Below are 25,690 nucleotides of genomic sequence, written 5' to 3' on the forward strand. Positions count from 1 at the left end.
TATTAACATCCTCATTTGACAGATTATAAACACTGAGGCTCAGAAAGGGCGATTAACATCCAAGGTCACACAAGCGCTGAGAGTCAGGGCCAGATTCTGTACTCAGGACTTGAACCTGCGTCTGTCCACCACGAGGCCACAGTCTGACAGGTGTGCTGGTTCGATTTTTCACTCAGCCCACTCTGCTGACATGACCCAGAGAGCCATGAGCCCTCCTCTTCACATTCACCAAGTTGCTGCCCAAGCTCCCCTCCAGAAAGCCAAGATTTTGCTGAAAAAGACAGTTTTGAAGCCCAAGCATCACCTGAGTTGCATGCTTGCCTTTTGCAGATGAATCCAGGAAAGCAGCTAACTAGTGGATCTTAGTGCCCACATCTTTTAAATCTACATTCCATCAAAAGAGGCTTCAGGGATCCAACTGTGCCTCAGTGAAGTCATGACTGGAGAAAGGTATCCATCTGCTATCAGATTCCAGGTGCTTCAGACAGTATAGTGGGTGTCACTGGGCAGAATCCTATATTCTCTTCAGAAGCAACCCCCTGCTGAAGAACCTTCTGAGCCCCGAAACGGCAGAGCACATAGGAGGGGTAGTCTCTCCTGGGTGAGCAGGGAGGCTGCCAGGGGCTGTGGAAGAGATGCTGACCCCTACCCAGAATCCCGAGCCCCTGGAAGGAGAGTAGGAAATGGAACCAGAGCATCTGCGAATGTCAGGGCAACCAGACACCAAGGTAGCAAAAAAAGGGGTATCAAAAAGTTCAGTCATGTCCGACAAAAGGGGGTCTGATTTTTCCCAGTTACATCGGCCTGAGGAGAAGAGAGGAGGCGGCCACGGGAGCCCCCGCCTAATGTAGAAATGATGCTTCCCTTCACTGATCTAACATAATGACGACGTGTTCTGCAAAGCCCACGTCTGGGGATGAAGTGCGGGGTGGGCATCAAGATGGACCCATCCCACAGGCCTCACCAAACACAAATGGACACGAGAGGGCGGACTTCCTGGCTGATCCGTGCAGGTGAGCTTTCAGAGTGCTAAGTAATTACCCAATTCCACCTCCTGTGACTTTCCATGAAAGCAGGATGGAGACAATAAAAAATGAACCAGTCAACCCAGCAGGCTCCCATACCTCCCGGTCAGCAGTATCAAGGGCTCCTGATACATCTAACAGAAATGCCGTGGGGCCTGACCAGGGCCACGAGCAGGAAAACCTATCCATCAGCAAGGCTAACACAGTCCAGTTTAGACTCAAATCTAAAACCAGAGTGTTAGGGGACAGTTTGCAGTAAGTACCGTAACACATTCTGTAGAATCGCTTGGATTCTACAGAATTTGTCTCTAAGACCACACCATCCCTTAGGCAAGTCGCACATGGGGCCTCAGTTTCCACATCTATAAAGTGAGGGAGTTGAGCTCAATGGCTTCAAAATGCTCTCTCAGAGCTAAAATTCTTTTGTTTTACAACTCCTGAAATCTTCATTTCTTTTAAGCTCTAAAAGTTTAAGTGCCTACTTAAAGTCAAAATTAATCAAGTACAAACCAGAACTAACTCAGCATCAAGTGATTACTCTTGAGAGAAGATGTGAAGACCTTCCTCTTCCTAGTAGAGACATTAACGTTTTCTCTGTCAATGTCACACTGAGCTTGTCCCAGTCCCCTGGATTCAGGCATTAAATAGGAGGCTCAAATTCTCTGTCTTCATGCTGCTGTAGAAGAGGGCTTCAGGTGGCACGTGACAACCTCTGCCTCACAGTCAATGGCTGACTGTGTTGGAAGACTTGGTGGAAATCAGATCATTTATCTAACTCTTCACAACGACTTTCCTAACACTATAATTTCATTGGTATCTCGACTGGCTTGGTCTATGAATCCAGTCCTTGGGAGACTGTCACTCACTGCTTTTTCGTGTAAATCTCAATAGTTGCCGGTATGATCACAGACCTGGACACATGCCCATTACGTGGTGAGGCCACATCTTCAATTCTTCCTACAATGAAGACTGCACAGCACATTTTTAGCCCCAGTGGAAATATAACTGTTCCCCAGGCTACGTCAACAAGAAAACAGGTGGAATTGCTTTCTCCTTTCTGTGTTGTGGCCTGTATTCTATCAGACTAGATCCTCTGGTAAGGAGAACACAGCTACAAGAGATGAAAATGCCTAGTCTGTCTGTCTATATAGGAGCTGTTTTCTAAAGTTATTTTTGAGTACTCTCTTTTAAATCTCTGACTTGAGTACTTTTTAGATGAACACAGTACAAAACATAGCCATATAGCAGGTCTAATCTTGATGGAAGTATAAACGGCTGATGGCAAACTAGTATGAAAGAAAAAAACTAGCTGTAGTGTAGTTATACTGTTCATATAAACCAATTTAAACTATTTTGATTTTTGAAAATCCTACTTTGCAAAAGATCTAAGTCACTGAAGAAATATGCTGTGGATGTCATTATTATTCCTTACTGGTTAAACACAGAGGGTCTTTATCAGAGGTCAGGACAATTCCTTAGGTTAAGTTAGCCATTTTTGGGTGTGTACTTTAGGCAAACAGTTTACTAAATTATCCTGTTCATGAGTAGTCATGCGCCTTCCAAAGTAAACAACTGACAACTAGAAAAAAATATACTACAACATCTATGTTTGAAACATAAAATAACAATATTTTATGACACATAGCTTGTTATTAAAAGTGTGTGATATTACAATAGAGGCACAAATATAGTATTTGGGATAAAGCCAAATTTAAAGCACTTCAACCACCAACATGCTTGAGTCAGGCTTGGCTCCCTGTATGCAAAAGAGGTGGTTACATATAAAAGAGTGACTTAAAAATCAGGGGACAAGAGTCTGTCCTTAAAATATGCCTGCCACCCAAGGACCAAAATATCTGAAATTCTACCATTAAATTGCATTCCTTCAGAATAAACCCTGATGTCCTTTTAAAATTCAAATACTCTGGAGGACTAAGACATAAAATCAATAATATTTTACCATGTTATTTATCAAATTCTTTTTTCTCAAAAAAGCAATGGATAAGAGTGGAGCAGGCTACCAGAAGTAAGAAAAAGTCCCACGTAAGTATGTGTACTTATCGTGAGGATACTGAAGGGGAAATGACAGAAGTCCAACATGACATCATTCTGTTTCTCTCCTGGAATTGGTCCTGCCTAGCGCACTTTCAACTGTAACCTTTCTAAGAATTTCAGCATGCTCAAACTCAATCATGCATGCCTGCTAAGCAGCTTCAGTTGTGTCCAACTCTCTGCGACCCTTTGGACTATAGCCAGCCAGGCTCCTCTGTCCATGGGATTCTCCAGGCAAGAATACTGGAGTGGGTTGCCATGCCCTCCTCCAAGGGATGGAGAGGCTCCTTACAGCTCCTGCATTGGCAAGCAAGTTCTTTACCACCAGCACCACCTGGGACAAACCCCTTTATACCTCATGTACAAGGGGGTGGGAGGAAGTGATAGATCTGAGTGTGAATCCTATGTATTTATTACACTATTTAGGGGAGTAACTTCTCTTAAGCCAGCTGGCTCTATTACCACAAATATCTACTTTTTCTGTGGGCCATGAAACAAACATGTAGAAATAAAGATTTTCAAAAATCTCTTTAAGAGCAGATTAAGTTATGTCAATCAAAATCTACACAGGAACAAATAAACTCATATGATGGTGATATGAAAGGAACAATAAAACAAACCAACCTTTAGAAAATCTAACCACGAAGACAAGAAAATAAGCATATAAAGAGAAAAGTATAACTATGAGAAAGTGGATATAACCACTAATAGAAGATGAGCAGAGGCGAGGTCAGGACTCAGGCGTCATGTAGTTCTTAGAGGAATGGGGTATCCCTGGGACCCTGGAGGTAGCCCTCGAATGCCGTGGCTTTCACCCAGTGAAGGGCAGAGTGGGTTAGAAGGGCCACCTGGAGTTGACAACTCCGCTACCCTAGCACCTCCCAGATCAGTAGTTGTCTTCAGGTCTAGAGTAACCTGAGATGGTTGCATGACATTGTGAATGCCCTTAATGCCACTGAATCCTACATTGTAAAATGTTTAAAGTGGCAAGCTTTGTTATTTGTGTTTAGCATAAAGGAAAAGTATAATAAAAATAAAAATTATGAGTGAGTCACTGAGACAGACATGATTAATGTGCCTGGCAAGCCCCATGGGAAAGGGAAGTCAAAGAAGACAAGAGCCCAACCAAAAAAAAAACAAAGAAAAGAAAATCCTGAGATAGTTCTTCCAACCAGTGTTAAAGGTGAAACAGATTTCATAATAGAGCCACCATGATCAAACCCAGTAACATCTGCATCCCAAGCACAGACTCTCAGACCTCTGGTCACTTTTAAGGTGCAGAAGCAATGAATACAGCCATGTCCACCATTTTCTCTCAGCTATCAGAACATATAAGTACCATGCAGCACAACTCCTTCATAAAGAAGCAGAGCCAAGGACTTCCCTGGTGGTCCAGCGGTTGAGACTCCACCTGCCAATGCAGGGGACACAGGTTCGATCCCTGGTTCAGGAACTAAGATCCCACATGCTGCAGAGCAACCATGCCCATGCACCACAAGCAACTGAAGCCCCGGCGCCTAAAGCCTGTGCTCCATAAAGAGAGTAGACTCCGCTCTCCGAAACTACAGAAGATCTATGTGCAGCTTCAAAGACCCAGTGGAGTCATAAGGAAAGAAGGAAGGAAGGAAGGAAGAAGAAAGAAGCAGAGCCAAGGAATTCAAAGAGACAAATACATGTTCCCAAATTTAGTTTCTTTGCTTAGAAACTTCTGGGGCAAGAAACCACACTCTCTTTTCAGAGCTCACTGCCTTTCTGGCACATTTTAAGTAGTGGTTGGAGACAACGTTAACACCCAGAGTTGGTCTGGAAAATAACTATGGAATAATTTCATTTATTGCATGCGGAGACTTCCTTAACTAACTATATACGGAATTTCTTCTCTGGTATGAATAACAGCAGCAAAATGTAATCCACAGGATTAAAAAATAAGCAAATCATTTGCCTCCATTTCCTAGAGACAATATTTGGTTTGATAAGTAAACAAAAAGTCATTTATACTCAGAAGACCACTTGGATGGATATAAGCAGTTCTGATTTACTCCACTGGGTCTGGAGGGGGTGCAATTTATTACACTCCACTTAGCGCTGTAACAACTGCTTTTCAAAAATCGACAGTGATTCATGAAAATGAACAGACGGACTCTCTTTGCAGCATAAACCCCAACAGCCTCAGGCAAGTGCTGAGAGAAATGTAGTACAAGGCGTGGTGGACCAATATGCGGAAGCGAGCAATTATGTCTGTATTTAACCCAATCTATTGCTCATCAGAAAAGCACTCAGCACGGGAATCAGACCCAGACAAACTGACAAGGCACACAGCCACTTAACTGTCCCCTCCAGCAATTACACTCTCTCAACCCAAGAGTGTGTCAAATTAAAACAACTACACATTGACTTTTTGCTTCTGTAAACATTAAGGGGTGATTGACAACTCCGGGCTGCAGCCAGCCAGTCTGGCATTCTCATTTGCCGTCTTTGCTTATTTATCTGCTCACAGCTCCAGAAGTGTTGCCTTAGGAATATTCCTATAGGACACAAAAGGATTCCATGGCTTTGCCACTGGGGCTCACTCAAAGAGGTTCTGCCATCTCTCACTGACAAGCAGCTTCAGAGGACCCCTTAAAACGGAGTATTTTAAAAATTAACATTTGTCTGTTCCTTTCTATTAGAAAAACTTTACTACCAAGCAGAAAAATGGAAAACCAGCCAGTTTTACGTGCATTTCTGCTCTCACAGCTTTACCCACTAGGGTCCTGATTGTGGAAGGATTCCCTTCCCTTGTTTTCCTATTCTTTATTTCAGCACTTTAAGGAGTGGGGGAAAAAGACAGTAGAAATAGGAGGGAGCGATAAGTAAACAAAAGTAAAAAATAACCCTAGGAAATCTGCTTACCACAGAGATCCACCCCCTGCCAAGGCAGGAGATGTCAGAGATGCTGTTTCGATCTCTGGGTCAGGAAGATCCCCTGAAGGAAGGCACAGTAACCCACTCCAGTATTCTTGCCTGGAGAATCTCACAGACAGAGGAGCTTGGCAAACGGACATGACTGAAGCAACTCTGCACACAGGCACGCGCAGAGATCCAGGTGGATCATCAACTGCCAACTGGAGGCCTGTGCTGTGCACTCATTATTCAATGCCTGCTCTTCTCTGATGATCACAGGAAAAAAGCCACAGGCAAGTGTCAAACTTTGACTCTTTCACCATTTTCCCCTTCTGCCTGGTTCAATGAGGAAAGGGCAAGCTTTTCGATAAATGGGGTTGGGACATCCACATGCAAAAGAATGAAGCTGGGCCCTTATCTTACACCATATATAAAAACTAACTCAAAGCAGGTCAAAACCCAGCTCTTAGAAGAAAACATCGTGGGAAAGCCTCATGACATTGGATTTGACAATGATTTACTGGTCATGACACTAAAAACACAGGCAACAAAAGGAAAAGTATGCAAACTGGACTTCGTCACAGTTACAAATCTGTGCATCAGAGTACATGAACAACAGAGAAAAAAGGCACCCCAAGAAATGGGAAACAGTATCTGAAAATGCTGTATCTGAGAAGGGATCAATGCCACTTTACCCTCCTGGTTTTAATGTAAGCAATCGTTGGCAAGGACCAAGCCTCACATGCTGCCCCATGACCGTGAGACAAGTTTTCCACCCTGGGCAAGTACTATCATTCCTGGTCTAAGACCAATCAGGTTCTAGTTTACTTCCAAGTTATTTAAAACAAAACAAAAAAAGCATGCACCACAATTAGACCCAAAGAACAACTAACACTTGATCAGAGTTCAGTCAGTCCCAGTCAATTATTTCCCCTCAACCTGACAGGCCACTTGAATAAGCACTGATGCGCCCACAAAAAGACTTCTAAAGTGTGTCTGATGAACTTGTGGTAGCTGTGTCACTATTCTATCTCAGGTTTAAAGGCTATGTCACCCCACCTCATCACTCTAAAAGTCCTAACAAAACAGCTTTCACCTGTCTGAGACAGCGTTGCCCAAGAGAACTCAGGATGAAACCGCTCTACTTCTGCCCTACCCAGCACGGCAGTCACCAGCCCCAGGGGGCTACTGAGCACCTGAGATGTGGCCGTGTGAGACAGGAAGCAGACTTTTAATTGATTTAAACACGAATAGGCCTAGGTGCCCAGGAGCTCCTGCATGAGCTGTGGCAGGTCTAAAGCGGCGGGCTGAAGACATGGGTTGCAATCCTGTGGGACAGTGTAAGGTTGAAAGTGAACCAGAGAGACACTGAGTCAGAGAGAAGACCTCCCAGCTTCACGGTCGGCTGCCACCTATGCTGTCTACACAGTGAGTCCTCTTCCCTAAAACAGGGTCACTGATATCTGCTCTACCAACTTGTGTTATCACAGAACGATATTTGGACTTGGTTCCTGTTGCCAGCACAGAGCCCGGAAAGTGAGAGTGAAAGCCAAAGTCACTCAGTTGTGTCCAACTCTTTGTGACCCCAGGGACTATACAGACCATGGAATTCTCCAGGCCAGAATATTGGAGTGGGTAGTCTTTCCCTTCTCCAGGGGATCTTCCCAACCCCGGGATTGAACCCGGGTCTCCTGCACTGCAGGTGTATTCTTAACCAGCTGAGCCACAAGGGAAGCCCAGGGATACTGGAGTGGGTAGCCTACCTCTTCTCCAGCGGATCTTGCTGACACAGGAATTGAACCTGGGTCTCCTGCACTGCAGGTGGATTCTTTACCAACTGAGCAAGCAGGGAAGCCCATAGAGCTCCAAAAACCCATGGAATTTCTGGAGTACCTAGGGTGATAGGGGCCTCTGTGTTCTAATGCGGTGACTCTTGGTGGGCTAGATGGTTTTAGGGTGGGGGCTACTCATAGACGCAGGGTGGGGGTTGAGCACCAGGAAGACCCAGCCCTGATGAGAAGCTTGGAATGTCCAGCCCTATCCCCCAACCTCCAGGGAGAGAGAGGGGCTGGAGATTGAGCTAATCGCTGATGGCCAATGATCTAACCACTCATTTGTAGTAATGAACCCTATTTCTAAAAAGCCCTCAGTGATTGGGCTTCTCAGAGCTTCCTGGCTAGTGAGCACATCAGGGTGCTGGGAGGGCTTAGAAGCTCCCCACCCTCTCCTCATATCTTACCTTAGGCATCCCTTCCACTGGCCATTCCTGAGTTATATCCTTTATAATAAACTCGTAATAGTAACAGTAAGTAAAGCATCCTCCAGAGTTCTGTGAGTCATTCTAGTGAATTATCAAATCCAAGGAGAGGTCGTGGGAACCCCCAGATTTGTAATGGCCCAGGCAGAACTGTGTGTAGCCTCAGCACCCCCTTTATGGCTGGCATCTGAAGTGGGGGCAGTCTTGTGAGACTGAGCCCGTAACCCATGGGGTCTCAGATAACTCCAGATACTCAGTATTAAAACTGGACTGAACGGTAGGACACCGAGTTTGTGTTAGAACTGGTGTCAAGGGAAAAAAGTCCTCTTATTACCTAAGAAGATTGTTGTTGAAATTAAACAAGATGATGTACATCAAAGTGCTTCATAAAGTAAGAGATTATTTTCTCTATTTGGCTGATCTGTAAGGGACATTAACTAAATCACAAATACTAACCTCAAGTTTACCATGAAGCAACCTTTGAACTGGTTCATAATAACATCAGGAAACAATGCAATACTTTCTCTTTCATTTCACTAGGCGGAAAGGCCCTAATTCTTATCCGCCTTATTTGCCAGGAAAAGTGGCAAAGAGTCTTATTTGTAGCTGTACATCAGGGTTTAATTGTTTAAAGTTACAGACCACTTCAAGGGCAAAAATTGCAAGGACTCACAAACTCTTTCCCCAAATTCAGAGGGAGAGAGAAAGAAGAAACAAGTAGGGAGGGATGAGGAAAGAAAAGCAACAATCTGGAAAAGAAGTGCTTTGGGGGAGTGGGGTGTGCCTGACTGTGGCATTTTACATCTCTAAAAACCTCTGTGCTTTGTGGACCCAGCTTGCAGATGAGGGCCTGCTACCAGCTGGGGTCAGCATGCTGGACAGCTTGGGAAGCTAGTGAACAGGCAGCCGATGCTGGACAGTCGGCAGTAAGACCAGACACGATCCTCTACTCAGTCTATACACACTGGCCCACCTGACGTCAGCATCGTTCTACTTCCCAGGAACCTCATCAAGAAGAGGAAGACGTTCAGAGACATTAAACCCTTCAACAGCGTTATGGACTGAACTTCGTGTCCCACCTCTTTATTAATAAGCTGAAGCCCTAGCATCCAATGTGACTGTATTTAGAGACAGGACCTTTAGGAACACAAATGCAGCTACACAGTAAGGCCTTAAGGGCAGGGCCCTAGCCTGACAGGACTAGTGTCCCTGTAAGAAGAGGACAAGAAGTCCGAGCTTGCTCTCTCTGTACACACAGAGGGAAGACCCAAGAAGAGGGGCCTCACCAGAAACCACCCTGAAGACACCCTGGCCTCAGACTTCCAAATCTCAGAACTGTGAATTTCCGTTTCTTAAGCCATCCAGTCCCATATCTTCTGTGTCAGCGACCCTAGCAGACTAGCGTAAATAGTATTAATACAAAACAGGAAAATCACACGACCTGGTGGGTTGGGTATGGGGAACCTAGGCACGCCAGTTACAGGTGTCATTTCATTTCATACACTAGGTTCTACTCATTATAGACATTCATGTGGTGAGTTGAAAGATGTTTAACAGAATGAGATAAACAGTTTAACAGAGTGATATAAAACAAGTATTTCCCCTTGAGAATCTTAGGGTTTAACAGTCTTGTCAGGACCTGCAATACTTTTGGAACTCAAAACAAACTAAGACTTTCCATATATTGAAACGTTATTTGGCTAGAAAAAGGAATGAAGCCTTGTTAAATGCCTCACTTTGAATGAACCTCAGAAACATTATGCCAAGTGAAAAAAGTCAAAGATAATAAGGCTACATATTATATAATTCCATTCATAAGAAATGTTCAGAAATAGGCAGATCTGTAGAGACAGAAAGTAGAATAATAGTATCAAGGGGCTGAGAGGGAAGTGGAAATGAGGAGTGACTCTATATGGAGATTCTTTGGAGGATGATGGAAATACTTAGGAATTAGACAGCGATGAGGGTTGTACAACTTCGTCAGTACTAAAGGTTACAGTGGAGTACAATATATTTAGTTCAGTTCAGCTGCTCAGCTGTGTCTGACTCTTTTCGACCCCATGGACTGCAGCATGCCAGGCTTCCCTGTCCATCACCAACTCCCGGAGTCTGCACAAACTCATGTCCAAAGAATTGGTGATGCCATCCAACCATCTCATCCTCTGCTGTCTCCTTCTCCTGCCTTCAATCTTTCCCAGCATCAGGGTCTTTTCCAGTGAGTCAGTTCTTCTCATCAGGTGGCCAAAGTATTGGAGCTTCAGCATCAGTCCTTCCAAAGAATATTCAGGACTGATTTCCTTTAGGATTGACTAGTTTGATCTCTTTGCAGTTCAAGGGACTCTCACAAGTCTTCTCCAACACCAAAGTTCAAAAGCATCAATTCTTTGGTGCTCAGCTTTCTCTATAGTCCAACTCTCACATTCATACATGACTACTGGAAAAACCATAGCTTTGATTAGACAGACCTTTGTCGGCAAAGTAATATCTCTGCTTTTTAATATGCTCTCTAGGTTGGTCATAGCTTTTTTTCCAAGGAGCAAGTTTTAATTTCATGACTGCAGCCACCATCTGCAGTGATTTTGGAGCTCAAGAATATGGCCTGTCACTGTTTCCACTGTTTCCCCATCTATTTGCCGTGAAGTAATGGGACCAGATGCCATGATCTTAGTTTTCTGAATGTTGAGTTTCAAGCCAGCTTTTTCACTCTCCTCTTTCACTTTCATCAAAAGGCTCTAAATTTAGTCCTTCTTCGCTTTCTGCCGTAAGGGTGGTATCATCTGCATATCTGAGGTTATTGATATTTCTCCTGGTAATCTTGATTCCAGCTTCTGCTTCATCCAGCCTGGCATTTCACATGATGTACTCTGCATATGTTAAATAAACAGGGTGACAATATACAGCCTTGACGTACTCCTTTTCCAATTTGGAACCAGTCTGTTGTTCCATGTCCAGTTCTAACTGTTGTTTCTTGACCTGCATACAGATTTCTCAGGAGGCAGGTCAGGTGGTCTGCTATTCCCATCTCGAAGAACTTTCCATACTTTGTTGTGATCCACACAGTCAAAGGCTTTGGGATAAGTCAATACAGCAGAAGTAGATGTTTTTCTGGAACTCTCTTGCTTTTTCTATGATCCAATGGATGTTGGCAATTTGATCTCTGGTTCCTCTGCCTTTTCTAAATTCATCTTGAACATCTGAAAGTTCTTGGTTCACGTACTGTTGAAGCCTGGCTTAGAGAATTTTGAGCATTATTTAGCTGGCATGTGAGATGAGTACAATTGTGCGGTAGTTTGAACATTCTTTTGCACTGCCTTTCTTTGGGACTGGAATGAAAACTGACCTTTTCCAGTCCTGTGGCCACTGCTGAGTTTTCCAAATTTGTTGGCATGTTGAGTGCAGCACTTTCACAGCATCATATTTTAGGATTTAAAATAACTCAGCTGGAATTCCATCACCTCCACTAGCTTTGTTTGTAGTGATGCTTCCTAAGGCCAACTTAACTTCACATTCCAGGATGTCTGGCTCTAGGTGAGTGATCACACCATCTTGGTTATCTGGGTCATTGATATCTTTTTTGTATAGTTTTCTGTGTATTCTTGCCACCTCTTCTTAATATCTTCTGCTTCTGTTAGATCCATATGGTTTCTGTCCTTTATTGTGCCCACCTCTGCATGAAATGTTCCTTGGTATCTCTTAATTTTCCTGAAAAGATCTCTAGTCTTTCTCATTCTGTTGTGTTCCTCTATTTCTTTGCATTGCTCACTTAAGGCTTTTTTATCTCCTTGCTATTCTTTGGAACTCTGCATTCAGACGGGCATATCTTTCATTTTCTCCTTTGCCATCCCACCTCTACAGTCACATAAGAAACAGGAAGCATGCCTGGCAAGGGCTGTGTACCTAGCACACCTATCCAGAGTCTGGTTGTGATCCTGGCTTCTTTAACTGGAGAAGGAAACGTTCTCTTAGGTTCACGGCAAAGTCATCAACCAAGTCTGGAAAATGCTCAACAGAGCATGGCACATGGCTTCTCCTTTGCACACCCTGCAGAGGCTCAGAGGCAAGACCGTTCTACTTTGGACACAAAGGCAAGGGCCTGTGTCCCCAAGATATGGGGACACTTAGGCATCACTGCAGCATGTTCTGGGCCATAGTTCATCTCCCGGGCATAATGCTAGGGCCACAAACACATAACTGGCACTCCATGAATCTACCACTTGATTACTGACTTGAGTCATTGGTTCACATCCTGGTGTGGTATGGGGAGGTCTCAATAAAAAGACAGGAGCTGGTTTTGTTCAAAACTCACTGCAATGTCCGGTAAAGATACAAGGGGCGAACTGAACCACATTCACAAAAACTATACATCTCCATCTTGAGTCTAAGCAGCAGTGGGCTCATTTTTATTTCCTCTTATATTAATGGAGCTAGCCTATGAAATATGATAGAAGAAACATCCAGACCTACAAATTAACTACACAGAGGAAGATACAATACAGTTAACATATGCAAAGAGAATTTATAATCCAGAAACTTTTCATGGAGAAACCAATAAAGAGCTTCAACCAAAATGGGAAAGCCTTCTGAGCATGATCAGCACTGCCTCTTGTACTATTTTTGTAGAGATGTAAATGAAACAACTCTTAAAACTGCTGAATATGCTTAGTGAAGTTACTGCTCTCCTCCGTCCACCATTCATTTCTGCCTTTTACCCCAGTGCTGGAAAATGGTGGTTCAGAGGGACTCAGGAGAAGCCCGAGATTGCCAGATTCAGACACAAATAATTTTTAGCATAATAAAATACTGCGGACATTTAATGAACATTAAAATAAACCACAGACATTACGTGACATTTCAGCTTAACTGGACACCTGTGTTAATCTTACAACCCTAATGACGCAAAGGCGTTGGGCTGACAAGCAACTGCGCTCTCCTTCCTCAGGCACCCTGGTCACTGGGGGGCTTCGGTCCCACCCCTCCCTCCAACAGCGTCCTGTGCCACTTCGGGAGGCTCAGATGGGGCACCGTTAATCCATCTCAAGTAAGACCCTGCAACCCAGAGGGAACACAGCCAGGAAGACGAGCGGAGGACACTGGTGGGAGGGCTACATTCACCTCTGCAGCCAGAATGGGGGGACCCCTGCCCTAAATCTGGGAAGTAGAAGGGGAGGCCCTGGATTCAGTGCAGTGCCAGGTGTGTGAAGGCCGCGCAATGGCTCTCCTGACAACCCTGCTACACTGAAGAGCAAAGTTAAAAATATGCGAGTTAAGAAGATGATCGTGGGACTGCAGGGCCTGCTGTTATCTCTGAATATTATTTTTTTATGGAGCTCATTTTTAATATTGGCGCTTTTAGGGTGAATGTAAATAAACCTGATCATGCCATAAATTCAGTGTGCTCTTTTATTTTGCTGATTTCAGCTAAAACACCATAAATCTCCTGGAAGCAGCATCTTTCAAGATAACAGAGGCAGCACTAGGATTTTGATACCCACTAAAAAATAATAAACAAGAAGCGGACTTCAGAGCCCTCCTCCAAGTGCATGTGCTCAGAGCGACAGGCTGGTCCTGTGTCGTTTCCTCTCTTCACCCCCTGCCAAGGGATCATTCCAGTGCCACCATAATCCCGGGAAAGAGGGGCCTTTTGTGTGTGTGTAAGAGAGAATGGAAAATATGACCACTTTACACACAGCAAAATGAAACCACCTCTATCATGAAATAACCATCTACTCTAGTTTCCCCCAAAGATTCTGCTGATGCCAATTTCAGTGAACAACAGTTGGAAGGGACATAAAAGCCGGTCACCATTCTTTATAGCAGAAGCCCAGTCGGAACCTGACCCCAGCATATACTGTATACCCATGTATACGTGCAAGATGGGAAGTATATGCCTATATATAAATATAAATACATATAAAGCTAACTTTCAGTGTTCGGAAAACAAAAGCTATCCCCATATAACAGCCAAATTCTGACATAACTCAATTTGGACACCTCATCTGGTGTGCACTGCACTCATTCGCAGTGTAAACCCCGCCGCGCCGGGCAATGATATACTGTAATGTCACATCGCAATCTGGATTTACTATAAAGGGCCGCTGACGAGCTTCAGAGCAGTAAACACTGCAGCGAGGTGTATTTCACAGTGAGCTGGTTTTTATGAAGAACACTTCACCGCCCAGGCACGGCACCTGGATGATGAATGGTGAAAGATGCATGACAAGCTTCATCATTGTTTGTAAATCTTAACTGTTCCTGCTCACTAACTCTGGAGGCAATTTTCAAAGACAGCGGCCGACAGAAGGACAGCACAGCTTTCCTGAAGGTTATTCAAGTTGTACTTGGCCTGGGCTGGGCCTCTGAGGAGCTGAGGAGGGAACATAAACTCCGGAGTTACTCCACACTGTGCCGGAGAAAAATTGCTGAGGCCCAGTGGAGTCAAATCAGATTCAAGTGAGGACATCTCACGCATGATCATGTAGGACACTCTGCCCAGAGCAGCTACTGTCCATCCAAGCTCACACCCATGTTAGCTCTGCTCTTCGGGATTTTTAAAGACAAGCGGTCACTGAATGAGTAACAGAATCAGCAAACTTGATGGGGTGTGATGTGCCCACAGATGGACGGGGTTCCCTGTACTGAGCAGGCAGGTAGGGGCCTGACGTCACATCTGCAGCCCATCAAGATAAAATGAGCCCTGAAAACATGGGCCAGCAGTGTCTAGTCATGTGTTCAATCTGCGGACATTTGGGAGTTCCTAAAACTGTGCCTTCCAGAGCTCTGCTCTGTGTTCCCTACTGACTGCAATCTTTAGCCCAGGAAGACCTCAGCAAAAGTGCCCTGTATTTAAAAGACAAACCAAAAATGTAAAATCCACTTAATGATAAGCCACTGACCGACTATGCAGAATATAAAGTACTGTTTCTCTCAAAAGTTATCTAAGGATGGGACTCCCTTGGCAGTCCAGTGGTTAAGGCACCTCACTTCCACTGCAGGGGCCATGGGTTTGACCCCTGGCCAGAGAACTAAGATCCCATTTGCCACGGGCACAGCCAAAGGGAAAAAAATTACCTGGGGAAAATCAACAAGCCTCTTATTCACACTAATTTTAAAATAATCATGTCCACGGAGGGGGGGGGGGGCGGACTTCTAAAAAGTCGTTTTCTATTTGCACTTTAAATTTTGAAGCTAATAACTAGCTATTTAATTTGGTAATGTTTGCCTTTTCAAATACTGCACTTTACTCTCTCCTGTTAAATAAAAAAACTCAAATATCACCACAAAAATCAAACATTGACTTTACCATGTTAGTCAAGAGATAAACATGTTTTGAAGTTTACAGTCGGCTTTAGAAATAGTAATGTAAATACCACACCTGATACCCTGTGAGTTTTCTAAGGCTGTTTTGGGGGTTTCTGACCAGCTCAGTCATCACTTTTCTCGGCTCTTCCACCTGCGGCGTGGAAATGAGGACCCCTTCTCCTCCCTACTTCACAGGCACTGACTCCATGTCTCGATGTCCTCATCTGCTGAATGGGGGTACGACGACGACCATGAGACTTAAACGCGTTATGCCCACAACACACACAGGGCATGGTGTCACAGACAGTGTGAGAGTTACATGCTTGTGAGCAAAGGAAAGAGGGAAGGAGAAACTACAGGATTCACCACCAGAAAGTGACCACGGAAGTGGGTCCGGGGGCTGAGCTCCTGTGTCTGCACCTCTTCCTCAGCACGGCAGACTGGCTCAGAGGTGACCCAGCACCCTGCCTGCAATTCCACCAGGCCTCTCTTAGCCTCGAGAGAGATGAAGCTTCCCTTGACATCTCACGCAGGGCTGTTATTAATCAAAAATCCATCATATTCAAAGATTAAAGTCTTCAAGATTCAAGCTTTCCAAAGGGAAGATTTTACATGATATAAGCCCAGGATATGTTGCAGCCTGGGGGGTTGCACCCCTTGTTTTTCCATGACCTATTTATTTCAGCAAGTGCTTTATCAGAATCCCCAACTCTGGGTCAGGGAGACACCTGCAGAAAGGACCCAGAGATCTGTTTCTCATTCATACAAGAAACCATGAAATTCCCGGGAGTTCTGAGAGCATGGCACTTTGGGAAGCACCTGGAGAAATACAAAGATGAATGAATTCACTCGCTCCCTGCCCGCCATGTGTGAGAATACATCCTGATAATTCCTGCTGAAGTGCTGCAGTGAGTGAACATCTTCCTTCATGAGCAAGTCTGACGCTCCTCAGTCTGACGTTGGGCCCTGGGAACTGCCTGCTATTTCTAGACTGGGGGTGGCCTTGTCAAAAGGAAGGAGGCTACACAGAATACACGGCAACATCCCGTCAGCGCTCTCTTGTCTCATGGAGGAAGGAAAAGAAGTCAGAAAAGACAGAAGGGAACTTGCTGGCTGCTCAGAGGTTAGGACTCTGCCCTCTCACTGAGAGCCTGCACAAGCCGTGCAGCCAAAGAAAAAAAAAGACAGAAGCCTGTGTGTCCCCTGACTGTTCTCACCTGCAAAACAGGGAGGCTCAACCTCATCATCTTTTGCTGAAATCCAACTCTGATGCGCAACATCAAGAAAGTCCGTCCTATGGAATGAAAGTTCAACCACTTCACGTTTAGTCACGACGACTTGTGGGGAAGGTAGCACATGCCATCAATGAAATCAGGCACTTCTAGATCTGGCCTACAAAACCGTCCGTGCTGAATGCACTCAGAAAATCCTAGTGGGGGACACGGAGGCCTCTGTGAGCTGTCCAGATACCACAAAGGAACATGAGGCCTTTACTCAGGAGGCCTTCTGTTGACCTTGGCCTTCTGACCTTTGGGTGAACTGTAAACGCTCTGCCCCTGTCCTCACAGAGCTGCTCATGTCCTATGTGTGTCCGAGGACTTTTACATAAACAGCTCGTTATAGAAAATAAGCACCTCAACTGTGTTTCTGTCTCCTAAAAAAAGCAGAGTTTGAATGTAAGGAAGGGTGGGTTTGCATAGGAGCCTGTCACTTCTTTGAACTGGGAGAGGCCAAAGACCCAGAAGAAATAGGATGCAACAATTCTGACTTTCAAACTTAGACTGTAAGATAAATAGACAAACATATCTAAGTATTTTCACCTTTACCATTTTAAATCTAAACCTCTTTGAAAATGCTGGCCAGCCACATATACTCTAAGAACTTATTCAAGCAGTCAATATGTAGAGAAAAATGCCAGTTTACAGATATGAAGGGGCTTCTCTGGTAAAGAACCTGCCTGCAATGCAGAAGACCTGGGTTCGATCCCTGGAGAAGGGAATGGCTACCCACTCCGGTATTCTGGCCTGGAGAATTCCATGGACAGAGGAGCCTGGCAGGCTATGGTCCATGGGGTCACAAAGAGTCAGACAGGACTGAGGACTAACACTTTCACATCTATGAAATGCCACCTACCTGCAGACATGTGTGCATCTATTAACACAGGAGTATTACTGTGGAAACTGCCTCTTTAGTCCAAGTTGAGAAAGGATCATTTCCAGAATGCTCCTACCACCACTTTCTAAACAACTTGCAGTTGTTACTCTGACCTGGCTACACTCATACATAAACAAACCAGCCCTACACCTGGACACTAGGTCAGTATTTTTCAAATTATCTACAAGGAGGGACCTGTTCTGTTGAAATCCTTTTTTCAGTTTCCAGTCTGCCACAATCTGATGCTTTTATAAAATACAATTAAAGTGAATTTCTAGAATCATAATGCAAAAAATGGAAAATAGTGTGTTATTTAGCTAGAGAAACTGGAACCCTCATATACTGTGGTGGGAATGTGAAGTGGTATTGCCACTGTAGCGAACAGTATGGAGGCTCTTCAAAAAATTAAACACAGAATTACCATATGATCCAGCAATGCCACTCCTGGGAATATATGCCCAAAAGAACTAAAAACAAATCTTCAAAGACTTGTATTGAATACTCATAGCGGTACTATTAACAACAGCCAAAAAAGGGTGGAAACAACTCAAATATCCATTAACAGATAAACAAAATACAGTATATCCATACATGTAATTAGGTTATACTAAGGAATGAAGTATTGATACATGCTACAACTTGTATGAGCTTTGAAAAAATTATGCTAAGTGAAAGAAGACAGTCCATAAGGCCACATATTACACGTCCATCTACACAAAACATCTAGAATAGGTAAATCCATTGAAACAAGAAAGCAGACTAGTGGTTAACAGGGACAGTGGAAGGGAGAAGACAGAGTGATGGCTTCACGGGTATGGGGTTTCCCTGTTGGGTGATTGAAATGACTTGAAACTAGACAGGAGAATATGGCCAATCCTGTGACCTACTAAATGCCACTGAAGTGTACGCTTTAAGATGGTTAGAGGTTAATTTTACGTCAGGAGGATTTTTCTTCAATGTAAAAATGAATTACTAGAAAAGTGAAAGGCAAAAACTGCCAGCCCCAGTTTTTTATTGTTCAATAGATAGAACAATTTGATTTGTCAAGCTGCTGTAAAGGTTTTGTTTACTCTTAATTCCTTCGCTGATCTCCTCTTAGACCAGTGACAAAACACGCCCAGCCCCTACCTTGGGACCGCTGCCCTACGACGGGGTGTCCTTGGGGATCCCCCCCAACCTTGCTTACTCAAGAGTCACTGCTATCATCCTGGACAGTTGTGGGGCCCCCCCACACACCCTACACCAGCTTATCTTTATAATAACCTCCTTCTTTAAAAAAGAAGAAAGGACTTTCCTTGAACGCACCACCTTCTCCAGGTACTGCTCCCCTCCCAGTAAGACTCCTTCCAGAGCGGTTTACACTCACTGCCCAGACGCTTCTCTCCCGTGTGTCCTTGAACACACAGTCAGGCTTTGGTCCCCACCTCCACAGCACACTGGCCACTTGTCAAGCCACTGATCATCCTGATCATTTCTACCTTTCAACAGCCCATGGTCAATTCCAGTCCTCCTCTCAACTTATCTACCATCATTATTTAGCTGGTTCACTGAAATGCTTTCTTTCCCTGCCTCCCAAGATACCTTCATCCTAACTCATGGTAGGAGAAGGTACCTACCTGACTCTACCCTCTACTGGTCCTGTTCATCTACTAAACCTCTCAATGTTGGGAGGCCTCAGAGCTCAATCCTCGGTCCTCTATTCTTTGTCTACACTCACTTCTCCAGGTGATCCTACCATATTAACTTCAAATACACCTACACACTGAACTCTCAAGTTTTATTTCCAGCAGTGATACCTGCCCTCGACCTCAGACTTCATTCATCCAACCCCTAACTTGATGATCCACTTGGATGAGTTACGTACATCTCACACTTGAGTGAAAGTCGCTCAGCTGTGTCCAACTCTTTTCGACCCCATGGAGCCTCCCAGGCTCCTCTTTCTGAGGGATTCTCTAGGCAAGAACACTGGAGTGGGTAGGCACTCCCTTCTCCAAGGGATCTTCCCGACCCAGGGATTAAACCCAGGTTTCCTGCACTGCAGGCAGATTTTTTTTTTTACCGTCTGAGCCACCAGGGAAATGCACTTAACATGTGCACAATTAACCTCCTAATTCCTGCAAATTTGTTTTTCCCATGAACTTCTTTACCTGAGTAAGTGGAAACCTCAAGTTCCTACTTGATCAGATCAAAAATTACAGAGTCATCCTTCACTTCTCCCTTTATGTCACATCCCAAATACATCACCAAATCTTTTGTTTCTATCTTCAAACTGTACCTAGAATTCAACCCTCCCACACTTCCACCCCAACTAAGCCACTGCCGACTTTTGCAAGAATTACTGCAAGAGCCTCCCAGCTGGTCTCCCTGCCTTTACCATGCATCCCTACAGTCTGTTCTTAAACAAGAGCCAGAGTGTTCTTTAAAAACCACAAGCAGACATGTCACCCCTTTGCTGCAAACCCTCCAGGGGCTTCCCATCTACTTGATATAAGCCCTGCAATGGCTCACGAAGGCTTACACACCAAGGCCTCACCATTTCTGACCTATGTCCTCATACCTCTCAGGACACAGAAGCAGACAGAATGGATCCTAGCTTTTGGCAAAGAAAAACATTAAACAGAAGCAACACAGCAAAAGTAAAACTTCCCCTGTAATTCCTTCCCTCTCTACCTTTCATTTTCATGTTACAATCATCAACACAAACCAAAAGAAAACCTTGAACTTGGACACATTTCTTTAGCTAGCAAAGAGAGGTTTAAACTTACCTTTAAAGAAACCAAAGAAAAATGGAGTTAGTGGATAAATTTATACTTAAGACTTTACAAACAAAACGTTAAATCTACTGAAAAAGCTGTTTTTCAAATTACTTATAAGTCCCCACATAGGATAACTGATATACTATTTACAAATCATCATTTGTTAATGCAACCCACCATAGGACCTCAACTCAAACCTGGTAGAACTGATAAATGTAACTGGTAATCAGCCAGCCTCTACCACCTTCTCACAAATGACTATCTTGCTGCCCCATCCCTGTCCCCACATCCTGTCACCAGCCTCACCCCACTCACCAGAGGGCATAAATGGCCCCGACTTGTACCTGTGCCGATGATAAAACTGATACCCCAGGAGATGATCCTGGGGTGTTTCTATTGATCCATGACTTTCTCCTTCCCCGCCCCTTCCCACGAGCTCTGTAAAAGTGTCACACAATGTAGAAACCCAAGACACCATATATTTGGAAGTTATAAAGCCATTATTTCTTTACAAAATAATCTGAGACTTGGATTTCCTATTAATTCATATTCTCCTTCTTCATGGCAATTTCAAAGCAGACATTGCTGAGATCCCACTGCATTTCTTCCTGGCTATTTCCCTCATGTCTGAAGCTTGCCCCTCTGATTAATTATCAGTGAGTTAGAGAAGGACCAGAAGGTTATGCCTGAGGTATCCTCACACCAGACTTTCAAATACACATATCGCCAGAAAAGTTCTAGGAAATTTTAGGTGTTATTGACCCAGTCTCTCACTATGGACACTAGGGTGGCTGATATTTTTTTTCCTTTTTTCCCCTGTAACCTCTCTCCTTCTGAGTCTCTTCCTTTTCTGTCATAAATTCAAATGTCTACTGTGCCTCTCCAAATTCCATCCTCTCTGCTCTAATAAATTTCCTCTTATCTTTTTGTCTTACTGCCTTGCTCTGAATTTACACCTCTGTCTCCAGAATGTCAGTGCTTCTAAAAATATTCCATTATTCCTAGAGCAAAGAGCTTGGGCAATTTCTTCTCGAAAGTAAGTTTCAGTCCTAATTTGCTATATGAACAAACATTTCTTTTAACTGCTTCATCCCGAAATTGTGCCCTGGCTTCTTGAGACAATGAATTAGGAATCTGACCTTTTGTTTTTGGATGGTGTCTTCTTAAAGACCAAGCTTACTTACAAATCATACTTACTACAAATCATATCCCTTTGTACACTCATTCCCTCAAACTTATGAATAACAAACAGACATCACAGCAGCTAAAAAGGTATGTAAGATGTTCCCTGTCCTTAAGGATCTTATAATTCAAATTACAGAATCAAACACAGTGTAAAAAGGACCACATGGGCAAATATTAAATAGCCTGAATATTTAAAAAACAGAATTGTGCTTGTTCACTCCTGAAAAAAAGTGACTATTAATAAACGTCAAAGAGTAATCAACAAAATGTGATTCAGTCTCTCCACAGTTCACACTGTCAGTCCCCCCAAACTATGTACTCCATACTAACAAAACCCTTTATTTTAGTATGGAAAATAAAGAGTAACTTTTCCAGTTTTTCTAGACTTCACTGTTCTGAATTTAGAAATCAAAGCATGGTTCTAATTTTCATTCTCTAAACACTCATTTAACAAAGAAGCCAGTTCTTAATAGAGAATCAAGCTATCCAGAAAACCAGCTTCTTTTGTCCAGTACAGAGTTAAGTTCTAATAGTGGGTTTCTCTCCCAATTCACTATTGCCCTGATTTCCTGAATTGTGACTGCTCCTTACTTTTCTAGATCAAAACATGATGCTGAAATACAAAGAACTTAAAAATAGGACCTGAACACAACAGCCATAAAAGATTTACCTATCATCACAATGTAAACACTGGGGAGAAAGTTAAAATTGAAGTTGAGGAATTGTGTATTTCAAAGTGCTCTGTCAGTTAAGCAGTCATTTTTTATTTCCAACCCATTATATCAGAGTTATTTGCATTGCTACTGCATAAACTCTGAGATCTATTGTATTCAAAAATGTTTTATTATGTTATTTCCTCCTGCAAAAGATGAATATACCTTCAACTTCACACTGGAAAAGTTTTGGAAAACTAGTCTTCAATACACAGAGATTCATTCCACCAAAAATATCAGGACTTAACCAAATTTAAAGGGCCTCTGATATTACATACTGATCCTCCAGAAAATATATTTGTGGCTTCTGATCGGAGTCTCTATATCTTATTCCTACCGCTCTGTATCCAGAAGAGAGAAACATGATACTGAGAATCAACCAAAGCAAAAATCATTCCATAACTAAGTACTTTAAAGCATACTTGTACAACCTTTCCAACTGCTGCTAATTGGTAAGCTGTCTGAGAGGACCAGAGACCCCGTGCTAGCAGGTATCCCCTCCACCTCAAATCCAGACCGTGTAACCAGGAACCTACCGCTCGCTTTGGCTTCCGAGTAAGACGGGCTGTCCTCAAAAGTGAAGATCTGGGACATGCTCTGGCCCAGGTAGGAAGGAGGCGGGTAGTAAGAATGCATCCTGTACTGGGAACTCATTGCGTGGCGGTTCTCCGGGTTTTTCATCTGCTTAAGAAAAAAAGAGGGAATATATTGAGACCACAGTTACATGTTACAAGAATTACCCAATTCTTTAAATTAACAGAATGATCTCTTAAAGTTAGAAGTGTCCTCACCCATGAATAAGTATGCTCCTCCAGTGCACAGACTCCAGTGCACTATTTCTAGTATCTAGAAATACTGGAATTGTGCAGCCTGAAGTGCCTTTTCTATCCCAGGGTCCCCTCAAAAGTACCCCTCTAATGCCAACTGGTCACAGGATGCTCCACTACTAAGTGCAAAAGAGAGCAGGGCAGTAAAGATCAGAGAGTGCTGTTTATGAACCAAGACAACCGCCTGTAACACTGACCGGCACGTCTGATCAGGAACAAGTTATTTAAAATGTGAAATAGTATTTCACTCCCTCACATGTCTCTTCGTGTGTAAAACTGGCATCTTACCCTTGATTAATCTTTCAGTGTTCACATCAAGAGAATTTAAAAAAAAAAACAAAAAACATGCACACCCCGTGTGAGAGTCAGCTGGTATCTTCAACATGAGGCCACACTGGACGCTGTCGCTCAGAGCCCATTCCCGCCTCCTCCTGTGCTCTCCTGTAGCAAAGAACCAAGTCTGGGATCTGAGGCTCTCAGGCTCTCCTGTCTCCAGGCTTCTGGAGGTGATCTGGATTCCACTAACAGGACATGAAATGAGATCTGGAAGGCAGAAGGGAGCCACATGCTGCTCTTCCGGCAGGAGTGGCAGCTGACACTCAGCTGACCCAATTTTTGCTGGCAATCAGACTATGCCTTGGGGACCTCAAGTAGCTTTTAGGTAAGGAGCAGTGCCTGTAGCATCCTGACCACTCATTCAAATCTAAGGAGATGGAACCGCCAGGCTTAACCAGGGTTCCCGCTCCCGCTTTTCTAGCTCTTCCTGGCCACTTTCACAAACACTAGAATTATTCTGAATCCTGCACGAACCTGGCTGGTACAGACAGTGAGCACTAACCGTGGGATCAGATCTACAGAGCAAGAACAGCCAGACCAATAGCTAGACTCTTATTACTTAGATTGCCTTTAAAAAACTAAATTCAGATGGCATTAACTTTATTTAAAAAGTCAACAATTTGCGACTGTTCAAGGATAGGCCAATTCTGTTTAAGAATTAAAAACTAATTTCAAAAATCATGTTTTTCAATCAGATCTTTATAAAGACAGATGATAAAGAAAATACTACTAACTTGACAGAACCTGGTAGGATAAAAGTAGGTACTGGGCTTCCTCAAGATTGTCTATGAATATCTAAATTCTGGACAATTTCCTATGTGATATAGGGCTATGTGTACGGCTGAACATTATGGCTTTGCTTGGTGGAAAGGCCTAACTCCCTGTGCTAATCTGAGAAATTTCAGGCATTCATTTTTGAGCCTCTCTACTGCTCCCCAGAGGATGTTGGCTCTAATATGGGTGGATTATTTCTTCTTGCAGAAGCAAAGACTCCACTCCACTTGATTATTTCCTCACAAGTGGAGTTCATCTGGCAAGTTCCCTTTATCCTTTCTAGTTTGCTTTTCTAATACACATAAAATGCCATTTCTTCCAACTCTATCACCTCATTTTCATTTTCTACCATTATATAAATCTTTCCTAAATAAGAGGACGGGCAAGCTGTACTTGGACTCAGTCATTAAAGGCAGACAGACAGTTTTTTCCCCTTTGGCTATTTCCAAGTCAGAAACCATTAAGGAGCCATGAAATAATTTAAAGTGAGGATCAATGGTCAGTTGACTGCACCGACACAGTTATCAATTAAGACTAGTGCTTCCCAGGGCGCTCTTAATGTGTATTCAAACAGCCTGGGGATTCTGTTAAAAAGTAGACTCTGACTCAGTAAGTGTGGGGTGGGGCCTCCCAGAGTGACGTGCTCTCAATCAGCATCTCAATCAGGAGATGCCAATTCTGCTCAAGGAACTAAAATAAAGGATCCTTTCTCTCCTGCTTGTAGCCCATAGGGGCTGTGACCAAAGGAAGACCAATGGTTTACAGCCATCAGCTTTCTACCTGAACTGAGGAAAGGCAGGATGATGTAAAAAGCATTTAAATTTTTTCATTCTTTTTCTTTTTATATATGAAATTCTCCAGAGCTAAAGGATGTCCTTCAGGGGTCTGCTGTCATCTACAATTGCTGCAGTGGGAGTAACAAACTCCAACACACCTTACATTAAAGAGCCACCTTTGCCTCTATAGCCCTCTGTCAAGTCACACACAGAGTCTAAGTAACGAACGCTGAGTTAGAAACAAGAGCAGACTCTTAAGTTCAGTGCCCTCATGTAACCCCTGCAGTCTCCCACTCTGGGTGGTGAGTCGGGCACCAGTTTCACAATATCTTACAGTCAGTTCTTCAGGGAAAATGATTTTCTGTTTTTCCCATGTACAAGAGAACTGACAGGGCTTCCCTGGTGGCTCAGTGGTAGAGAACCCGCCTGCCAATGCAGGAGACACGAGTTTGCTCCCTGATCGGGGGTGATCCCACAGGCGCTGGAGCAACCAAGCCGGTGCACAACTATTGAGCCTGTACTGTAGCGCCCACCTGCCACAAATGCTGAAGCCCCAGGGCCCATCCTCTGCAAGAAAAGCAGCCACCCGCAGTGAGAAGCCCAAGCACCACAACTAGAGAAAAGCCGAAGTGCAGCAACAAAGACCCAGCATA

General features: G+C 43.8%; 1 protein-coding gene across 2 annotated transcripts in view; it reads right to left on the minus strand.

Moving 5' to 3' along the window:
- Positions 1-25,690, minus strand: part of DMRT1 (doublesex and mab-3 related transcription factor 1) — a 90,874-nt gene that overhangs the window by 15,151 nt on the left and 50,033 nt on the right. For both annotated transcript variants that reach the window (XM_065908437.1, XM_065908436.1), the window contains exon 4: positions 22,861-23,005. In XM_065908437.1, the coding sequence (XP_065764509.1) occupies positions 22,861-23,005 (145 nt within the window). The remainder of the gene's footprint in view (positions 1-22,860; positions 23,006-25,690) is intronic.

This window comes from Muntiacus reevesi, chromosome 17 (genome assembly GCF_963930625.1).
Source record: "Muntiacus reevesi chromosome 17, mMunRee1.1, whole genome shotgun sequence".
Classification (NCBI taxonomy): domain Eukaryota; kingdom Metazoa; phylum Chordata; class Mammalia; order Artiodactyla; family Cervidae; genus Muntiacus; species Muntiacus reevesi.